The sequence below is a fragment of the Nicotiana tabacum genome, chromosome 8 (assembly GCF_000715075.1).
Source record: "Nicotiana tabacum cultivar K326 chromosome 8, ASM71507v2, whole genome shotgun sequence".
NCBI classification, from domain to species: Eukaryota; Viridiplantae; Streptophyta; class Magnoliopsida; order Solanales; family Solanaceae; genus Nicotiana; species Nicotiana tabacum.
Window position 1 is genome coordinate 195,221,247 of NC_134087.1, and position 11,103 is coordinate 195,232,349.

Sequence of the window (11,103 nt, forward strand, 5' to 3'; positions counted from 1 at the left end):
GCAATTGCTCTTGTGCAATCTATTGCTTATTGACATTTCTCCTACTACGATAATGCAGTGGTATGTCAATACTGGCTTCCGGGATACGTTCTAGAGATGAGTCTTTAGTTACTCCTTTGTTTAATTCCTGTAAAACTAGTTTACTTCTAGGAATATGATTCGTTAGATAGTCCTCTTCTAAAAATTTGGCATTTGTCGTAACAATTACCTTCTTTTCTTTGGGACAATAAAACAAACCGCCTTTTGTTCCTTTTGGATGTCCAATAAAAATGCATACTTCTGTTCTTGATTCCAATTTATCCGTTTTCCCTTTCAGCACATGTGCTCACAACCCCAAACCCGAATATGTCGTAAACTTGGGTTGCGCCCAGTCCACAATTCTACTGGAGTTGAACGTACTGACTTTGAAGGAACCAAATTTAGAATGTAGTTTACTATTTCTAAAGCATATCCCCAAAAGGAAGAAGGCAAATTAGAATAACTTAACATTGATCTAACCATTTCCATAAGGATTCTATTTCTTCTTTCTACCACACCATTTTATTGTGGTGTTCCTAGGGCAGATAATTGAGATGTAATTCCATTATCTGATAAGTATTTTATAAATTCCGCAGAAAGGTATTCACCGCCACGATCAGATCGCAATGTTTTGATATATTTATCATGTCGTTTCTCCGTTTCCGTCTTAAATTCCTTGAATTTCTCAAAGCATTCAGACTTATGTCACAACAGATAAATATATCCATATTTTGAGTTATCATCTGTGAAAGTCACAAAATACTCAAAACCACTTCTTGCTTGTATATTCATAGGATCACACAAATCAAAAGTGAATTAATTCTAGCTTATCACTGGCTCTATTTCCTTTTGAGGGAAAATGTCTCTTGGTCATTTTGCCTTCTAAACAGGATTCGCATGTTGGCAGTGACTCCACTTTCAATGAACTAAAAGTTCCATCAGAGACCAATCTCGAAATCTTATTTAGATTTATATGGCCTAGACGTAAGTGCCATAAATAAGTTTGACTCAATTCAGAAATACGTTTTCTTTTATGTGGTAGATTAATGTTATTTAGTTCTTTTGACTGTTGTAGCACATGAGGAGATATATCAAGAATAAAAAGGTCATGTACTCTAGCAGCAGTGTAGATAAAACGTTTATTAAACTTAATAATAGTAGAGTTATTAGCAAACAAACATTATAACCAGCATCCATTATTTTTGAAACCGAAATCAAATTTCTTCTAATAGAAGGTACATAGAGAACATCTTTTACAACTAAAACTCTATCACTACTAAACGAAACTCTAATATCTCCTAAAGCTAAAGCTGGTGTTGGCTCGTCATTGGCTTGAAAAACGCAAACTTTATTCTCACTTAGCCGTCGCGTTTCCTGAAACCCCTGCAAAGTAGTGCAGATATGATTAGTGGCTCCCGAACCTACACACTAAAACATGGTAGAAACAGTCGCTAAACAAGTTTCAACGACATTTAAATTTGAATTACCTTGCTTATTCAACTTTGCCAGATAGGTTGCTTCATGTGATGCCGAGGTTGCTTGCAATGATAGCACTTGCCTTTGGGCTTTTTCACACCAGCCGCACCACCAGGTGCTAGAACCTTTTGAGCCTTCTTTTTTTTCTTATTGCCTTTCGACTTAGAAACGGAAGCTTTCTCAACATTGAGTGCTACAACTGGAGCTTGTTGTTTGATAATAGATTCTGTTGCTTGCAACTCATTCAACAATTTCGCTAGTGACAAATCCATTTTATTCATATTATAGTTCAAGCGAAGCTATTAAAAATTGTCAGGCAGAGTCTGTAGGACCATCTCAACTTGAGACTCCTTATCAATCACAGCTCCAAGGACCTCCAGTTCATTCAAAAGACTCATCATTTTCAGAACATGGTCCCTGACCGATGATCCTTCAGCCATCTTGGTGTTCAAAAGGGATTTCATAGTTGTCTGCTTAGCTGCACGATTTTGCTCATCAAACATATCTTTGAGACTTTCGAGCATATCATAAGCAGACCCATAGACTGATGCTGATGTTGCAAAACATTCGCTATAGAGGCAAGAATGTAACATTGCGCCATCTCATCAGCCTTAACCCATTTGTCATAGGCCTTAACCTGATCATCGGTAGCATTTTCGGGTTTTTCTAGGCACTCCTCAGTGATTACAAATTTGTAACCTTCAGCAGTTAGGACAATATCAAGGTTCCTTTTCCAGTCAACATAATTCAGTCCTTCTAACTTGTTTTGGTTTAAAATTGAGGTAAGTGGGTTGAATGAAGACATGGTTAATCTGAGAGATATTCACATTAAATAGATCATTAGTTATGTATTTAGAATGATCAAAAACGGCACATTACACATATAACCATGCTCATTGAACAGTTAGATTCGTTAGGGAAACTTAACTATTCATTCAAAATATATGAGTGATGTAAGATATTAACCCCATAAATTTAAACAGGATCAACTCAGATGGAGAGTAAATTGTTAATTTAAGATAGGTAAACATCACTTTTATAAACTCTAGTTTCATTTAATCAACATGTAACTCAGTTGGAGAGTTGATACAAGTAATGAAATAATTAGAGGCAAAACTACAGTAATCATCTATAATGAATTTATCCGATGTGGAAGAAGACCTATGTCAGCATATAAATTCATTATATTACTGTAAAACATGATTGGAAACAATGGGAATTGAACCCTACCATCACATATTTCTATTAATATTTTTTTTTATTAAATAAATTCCAGAAAATAGAAAAAAAGGCCAAAACTCCATCTAAACGACCCCGAATGCCCAAAAATGACGTATATCATCAGCAAAGCTAATGTGTTTTTTATGTTGGGCCGTTTCCGATGAACCTACCAAATTTGAGGTCAATCGGAGTTTGACAGAATTTCAGAATTCTACGCGTGACTAGAATTCTATTTTTGGCATTTTAAGGGTTTTTAATTATTTTGACTTGTTCAAATCACATAATATACTGATGTTTGTTAACACATGATTTCAGAACTCAAAATAATTTTTTTATATAATAAAAACGTGTTTAGATAGAATTGTAAAAACAATATATTTTCACTAGTCAAAAACGGTATTGTTCATAATTCTGTATATTAATCCAAAAATACAGAACTAATATCATACAAAACAGTCAAGTTTTTATTAATATAACATTGTGATTATGGACAGAACGCAACTAAAACAGATTAATGGTATTAATTCACTAATTATGCATATGTATATTAACCCATAATTACAGCATTAATAGCATTCAAAAACACAATCACGTTTTTATCAAAAAAAAATTGCTATTCAGCAAAAAACGTAATTTGAACAGACTGTTATTTAAATATAACACTACTGTTTATATATGTGTATATTAATTCATAATTACATAATTAAGATACTAATAAATACAATCGCGTTTTTAACATAGAATAATCATCCCAAACATGTATCAATAAATAACACGTTTTAATATTACTCTATGCATGTTGTATTACGTTATCTAGTTAGATGTAAGATGGCGTCTGATACCAATTGTTAGAACATACGCAGCAGAAGCAAGCATACAAACAAGACATCAAATACATGTGAACTAGACAACGTAATAATAACGAGATTAGAAGCACTAACCTCTTGAAGTAGTTGCACAAACCTGCCAAGCAGCAAGAATCCAGGGTTGCAGTCTTCTGTTATTTGCCTAGTAAAACCTTGGACGATTTTGCTATTGGGTGGGCAAGAACAATACAACTGAAAGGTAAGTTATTAGGTGAAACTAGTCTTCCTTTAATAGACTCGAAATTAAGCCACAATAGAGGCTCAAAAACGTGTAGGATTCTACAAGAATTCTGCTCTAACTCAAAAGGATAACTTTTCTCCCAAGCTACTTTTTACCCAAGTCTGTCCAGGTTTTTACTAGGTATAGCAGGGACCACAAAAATAATAAGAGACTACTAATTATAGTATTAATTCGAAATTAGCATGAATTAATTCTTACTATAATTAATTGCAATTTATTCTACTAAAAACTACAATTGAACTCCTCAATATGAATTTCGAAAATTCATTAGCACTTATTTTAACTCCCCAGGTTAAGATTTCAAATACCAGTTAATTAAATTAAATCACTGAAAATTTAATTCAATTAACTAATTAAATCCTTTATAATTCCGCTTAAACTATTTCATGTGATGGATACAAAATTCACCAGGCGGCTTTTCACATGAAAACTTATAAGCTTACATAAAGGATATCATCAAACCCAAAACCGAGTCATGGATTCTATCAACTAATTATTATTTACAAATGTTATGTGTTATTGTCCAATCTATTAGGCATATACTAACTCTAAATAGAGTCGTACCTTTTGATAAATCAAAACAATAAACAAATTACATTGATCACAATAATTATATAAAGATTAGGAGTATAAGCTCATTTAATGAATTAGAGAAAATGTGTTATATATTCAGTACAAAAACATCTTTTCTCTACTTGATCCGTTCAATATACACTGAGTATACTAGCATAAGAAGTTGGAGTAAAACTACTTTCATAATCAAGACAAATTATACGATAATCTTGTGCTACAATCATCAAGATATTTTGTCCAACAATATCTTTGATTGTGAACATAGTTTATTAATTATGATAACCAGCAATTTAATCTTCTGTGCATGAGTTAAGACTCCATACACTAAATTGTCTACTACATAACTAAAAGGACACACATGTAACAAATGATCTATTTAAAATAGTACTTTATTGAATTGAATAAATTAAATAAATAATTGCTCCATAAAGAATAAAATATAATACTATGTCTAAACCGCATGGTTAATAGTATATCCCAAGAGTAGTGTGATCAGGTAATTCAAATGATCATTTTGAGAGATCCCAATCACCCTTATGTCAAAGGTCTTTGATCTTTAAGGTAATGTCAGTAGCAGAAAGAGGACCAGTGATGCTAACAATTACCATTTTCAGTCATATCTACTCCACAAATAATCACGAAATCCTAATCCAAAACTCAACTTTGTATTTTTTGCAAGCATTAACGACATAATTTTTGTTGTGATGCAAATTTGGGATTTTCACTTAAGTAGTCTATGCCACCAAGAGCATAAGGGGGAAATGAGAATCAAAGATCTTTTGGTTATCCTTTTTTTTTTGGAGACGAAAGATCTTTTGGTTATAATATTTTAATCATTTGTATTTCTATCCAGACAAGGATCAAACATGAAATATATCATGAAGAAAATTTCGGACTCTCCTGACAAATCACATACAGTGTTATGAGTACAAGTAATATGAAAAAAGACTTTAGAATCGTAAAGAAACATGACTTTCGTTTGTAATTATGGGTAGTCATTTTCCACCCTTTTTAGGTGGAAAATATTTTAATTGTTCAAAGCATGCTCCCCAATTTCAAGGTAATACTGGAAAATGATTTCCTACGTGATACCATACACGCCCATGGCAAAGCATATTCTGTTTGGGCTTCTCCCAAAATCCATCCTATCATTCGAGTTTGCTCGCGCTTAAACCCTGAAGCGAGGCTCAAAACATGTTGAGCGCTTCGCCTCGCTTTATGGGCGCTTTAGTAACGCATCAAGGCTCTAAGGTATATTATTCCTTGCCGATGAGTGGAATTATGAAAAGACGACATTAAACAATTGATATTTTACTTTATCGGAATTTTTTTAAAAATTTCTTTGTCCATATATTTATTATTCATACTTATAATTATTAGTCTTGGACTACATATATATATTTTTACTTTTTATCCAGTTGCGCCTTTTTTCATTAAAGTTCACGCTTTATTTGACGCTTTGCACTTAAAGTGCCAACGGACCTTAGAGTTTTTTTGCGTTTTTCGCACTTTGATAACACTGCCCAGTAGAACGCATATCCACAAGTTAATTATCTCAAAATACCAAAACTTACAAAGGTTGAGCAACTATAAGACATATTGCATGATCATTCAAGAATTATGCCGCAGACGAAGATTAAAACCCAGATTGCTTAGGAGGCTGGACACTTTGAATTTTTATCCCCGAGCACAAGTGGTAGTAGACAGGTGCTGCTATACTGATTCTTGCTTGTGTTTGGTAGTTTGTGTGATTGTTTTGGAACAGGGTATGAGAATAAGCAGAATGCGTAAGGTTGGGGCTGCATGTCCAACCTTAGATAGTTGTTTTTCTGTTTCTTTTGAGCTGTAACGTACTTTCACCTTGGTAATAGAAGTTTTTATTTACCCCAAAAAAAGACCTATTGCCATTGAAACTCAAAAAACAAACAAAAAGATTCATTAAGTAATGACCTATTTTACCTAACACACCCACACACACAGAAGAAGAAAAAAGGCAGCAAATTAGCTGATTATCTCTTTTTTAGGCCGGCAACAATCGAAAACTATATCACCATTGGCTACATGTTTGGCAGCACTGATTTGGAAAGTTTCAATAGGAGTAACAAGAGTGAGATTTGAGACTACTTTCACAGTCATGAAATAATGTTCGTATGCCGTCAAAAGATAAATCATTTTCTCAATCTTCAAGACCTTGTACTTGTGAACCTCAAAAGAGAGTCACTATCACTAAAGGAAGGATAGTCAGGGACTAATCACAGAAAGCAAATTAAGGTGCATACATACATTGCACTCTTTTTCGTTATATTTGCCGATAGCATTGTTAGGCAGTTCCATCAGTGACTCGTACTCGGAACTGAAATCCAGATATGGAGCTACTTGAGCAGCCATATGATGGAATATATATGACAGCGGAAGCAATAACAGAATCTTATTCACATGTAATCTAAACAACTAGCACGTATGGAGATTTTAGGATTACCTCTTGAAGCGTAAACACAACAAATCTAGGTCGTTCTCCACTTCCTCAGTTGAAAACACACTAGCAAATTTCCACAGTCTTCTACTGTGTTACCCAAACAATAACCGAAAAAAGAGAATTTTGGGTGGGCAAAATTCTAGCAGAAACCGCAGTCAGAATCATGTAAAAAACGTCCAGCCCTTATATCCATATATATAGCTGCGTTTTTTAGGTCAAAACCGTTTTCAAAACCTGTTAGGTTTCTTTCTCCCACTAAGGGACGGTTTCCACGTTTTCTTTCCCACTAAGTAACAGTTTCCACTATTTTCTATTATTTAGGCACAGTAGGGACCACAGAATTTAATTAACAAGGCTTCCTATTATGATATTAATTTCGAAATTCTGAAACTAATTTCCATCATAATAAATTACGAATTATTCCACTAAAAATTCGTAATTGCACTCCTTAGTTCAATTTCGAAATTCTTCCATAAAACCTTATTTAACTCCCCATGTTAAGATTCAGATACTAATCAATCAAATTAAATTACTGACTATTTAATTTATTGATTACTTCCTTTAGACTTACACTTAACTTATTTCATGTGTCGGATACAAAATCCACCGGCCGGGTTTACACATGAAAACTTATAAGCTTTCGTAAAGGAGTATCATCAATCTCAAAATTGAGACATGGATTCCATCAACTAATTATTACTTCGCCAATGTATATCATTGTTATCCAATTTACCAGGCTTATTGACTCGCGAAAGAATCTCGCCTTTTAATAAATCAAAACAACAAGTGACATACACAGCTAATAATAATTATATCAGGATTAAGAGTATAAGTACATTAAATGGACTAGAGAAATTATTTTATAAAGTCAGTATAAAATACTCATCTCTACTTGATCCGTTCAATACATACAAAATGTACTAGCACAAGAAGTTGGAATTAAACCATTCCCATAATCAAGATAAATTATATTTAATCTTGTGCTACAATCATTCCGATGATTTGTCCAATTCCATCATTAGATTGTGAACATTAACTTTTATGTCTTACAAGAACCGATGATTTAATCTTCCGTGTATAAGCTAAACTCTATACACTAAATCATCTACTATGTAAGCAATGGACGCACAAACCAACACATGATCTATTTAAAATGAAACTTTATTGAATTTAAACAAGTAAATAAATAATTGTTCATAAAGAATACTATAACAATACGCATGGCTTATAGTATATTCTAACAATCTCCCACTTAGACTAATAACCATGCGTCTACAATTTTGACACCCATTCCTTCTACATGCTTATCAAAAGTCTTCTGTGGTAAGCTCTTAGTAAACGGATCTGCCAAGTTGTTCTCTGACGCAATCTTGGTGACCACTACATCCCCTCTCTGCACTATATCACGAATTAAATGATATTTACGCTCAATGTGCTTTGCCTCTTATGGCTTCGTGGCTCCTTTGAATTTGCAACCGCGCCACTATTATCACAGTAAAGCGTAATTGGTGCTTGAATCGAAGGAACCACACCCAACTCTCTCAGGAAGTTACCGAGCCAAACTGCCTCTTTGGCTGCCTCAGAGGCTGCCACATATTCGGCTTCCATGGTGGAATCAGCAACACAAGTTTGCTTGATACTCCTCCAACTTATGGCTCCACCTCCAAGAGTAAACACATCACCTGAGGTAGACTTTCTAGAATCTCTGTCTGATTGGAAATCCGAATCAGTATACCCAATAGGTACCAGGTCATCCGATTGGTAGATCAACATGTAATCCCTAGTCCTTTTCAGGTACTTGATTATATGTTTAACCGCCGTCCAATGCTCTTTCCCAGGATTAGACTGAAATCTGCTAACAACGCCAACGGCAAAGCAGATATCAGGCCTAGTGCATAACATAGCATACATGAGGCTCCCCACAACTGATGCATAAGGGACCGCCTTCATCTTTTCTATCTCTTCATCAGTCTTAGGAGACTGATCTTTAGATAGAGAAATTCCATGTCTGAAAGGAAGGAATCCTTTCTTGGAATCATGCATGCTAAACCTGGAGAGTATTGTATCAATATAAAGACCTTGGGACAAGCCTAATATCCTTTTCTTACGATCTCGCAAGATTTTGATCCCAAGGATATGAGCCGCTTCTCCCAAATCTTTCATATCAAAATGTGTGGACAACCACTGCTTAACTGAATTCAACATGCCCACATTATTTCCTATGAGCAGTATGTCATCTACATATAAGATCAAAAATGCCACTTTGTCCCCATCCCACTTTTTGTATACACAAGATTCGTTAAGACACTGATCAAAACCAAAAGTTTTAATCGCCTTATCAAAACAAGTGTTCCATGCCCTAGATGCCTGTTTTAGTCCATAAATGGACCTTTTAAGCTTACACAACATGTGCTCTTTGCCACTTTCCATAAAACCGTCTGGTTGCATCATATAGATGCACTCATCAAGACTTCCATTAAGGAAAGTTGTCTTGACATCCATTTGCCAAATCTCATAATCATAATGAGCAGCAATGGATAAGAGAATCCTTATAGACTTAAGCATGGCTACCGGTGAGAAGGTTTCCTCATAGTCAATCCCTTCTTTCTGAGTAAACCCTTTCGCTACAGGCCTTGCTTTAAAAGTTTGTACTTTTCCGTCTACACCTCTCTTTTTCTTATAGATCCATTTGTATCCAATGGGTTTAACCTCATCAGTTGGTTCTACAAGATCCCAAACCTGATTAGAGTACATAGACTCCATCTCTGATTTCATAGTAGCAACCCACTTATCGGCATCCTTATCATGTAGTGCTTGGTCGTAATTTACAGGTTCGGAGGTAGGCTCCTCAGGGATCCTATCATATGATTCTCCCAAGAGCGTGTAACGAACTGGCTGTCTTATTTCTCTCCCACTACGACTACGCACTACATCAGTTGTAACTACATCACGTTGATTTTGTGGTTGAACCACAACATCATTAGGAACCTGAGTCTCCATGCTATCCACAGGGATATCAACGACTTCTTCTTGTTGTGCAGTCTGCTCAACATGACTCCCACTACTTTGTGGTAGTATGACTGCGGGCACTTGTTCTTGTGGTACATTAAGTCTATTGACATTTCTCCCACTACTAAAGTGCAATGGTATGTCAAAATCGACTTCCGGGGTTTGGATATGGTCGTTTTGATTTTCAGATGACTGAGTTTCCATTCCTTTGCTGAGTTCCTGTAAAACGAGTTTACTTCTAGGAACATGGTTCATCAAATAGTCCTCTTCTAGAAACTTGGCATTTGTGCTAACAATTACCTTTTTCTCTTTAGGACAATAGAATAAACCACCTTTCGTCCCTTTTGGATAACCTATAAACACGCATACATCCGTTCTTGCCTCTAATTTATCCGTTTTCCCCTTTAGCACATGTGCCGGACAACCCCAAACTCGAATATGCCGCATACTAGGCTTGCGCCCAGTCCACAATTCTGTAGGGGTCAAGGGTACTGACTTTGAAGGAACTAAGTTCAGAACATAATTCGTCGTTTCTAAGGCATGTCCCCAAAAAGACGAAGGCAAATCGGAATAACTCATCATTGGTCTAACCATTTCCATAAGAGTCATATTTCTTCTTTCAGCTACACCATTTTGTTGTGGAGTTCCAGGTGCAGATAATTGAGATGTAATTCCACATTCTGATAAATAACCAATAAAGTCTGTAGAGAGGTACTCCCCACCACGATCAGATCGTAGTGTCTTGATATGTTTATTATGTCGCTTTTCAGTCTCAGTCTTGAATTCTTTGAACTTTTCAAAACATTCAGACTTTCGACGCAACAAATAAATATATCCATATTTTGATTAATCATCTGTGAAAGTCACAAAATACTCAAAACCACCTCTTGCTTGGACATTCATTGGACCACACAAATCAGAATGAATTAATTCTAATTTATCACTTGCCCAATTTCCTTTTGAGGGGAAATTTCGTTTTGTCATTTTCCCTTCTAAACAAGATTCACAAGTTGGTAGTGCCTCCACTTTCAATGAACTTAAAGGTCCATCCTTGACCAACCTGGAAATTCTGTTCAGATTTATATGACCCAAACGCAAGTGCCATAAATATGTTTCATTCAGAAGAACGTTTTCTCTTGCTTGGTAAATCAACATTATTCAGTTCTTTAGGTGGTAACGGTTTAGGAATAGAGTCAACAACAAAAAGACCATTAATCAATGTA

General features: G+C 35.2%; 1 protein-coding gene across 1 annotated transcript; it reads right to left on the reverse strand.

The window, feature by feature from the left end:
- Positions 1-1,796: 1,796 nt before the first annotated feature.
- On the reverse strand, positions 1,797-2,299 carry LOC107781019 (uncharacterized). Its single transcript, XM_016601647.1, has 2 exons — positions 2,086-2,299; positions 1,797-2,044 (listed from the first exon to the last, which is right to left on the reverse strand). The coding sequence occupies exons 1-2, from the start codon at positions 2,297-2,299 to the stop codon at positions 1,797-1,799; spliced, it is 462 nt and encodes a 153-aa protein (XP_016457133.1).
- Positions 2,300-11,103: the final 8,804 nt, after the last annotated feature.

What these genes read in the sequence shown, in the direction of transcription:
- LOC107781019 (XM_016601647.1), bottom strand. Translation starts at nt 2,299, where the DNA reads ATGTCTTCATTCAACCCACTTACCTCAATTTTAAACCAAAACAAGTTA. An exon ending in GGCTGATGAGATGGCGCAAT is followed by an intron (nt 2,045 to 2,085) that starts GTTACATTCTTG and finishes TTGCAACATCAG; the next exon opens with CATCAGTCTATGGGTCTGCT.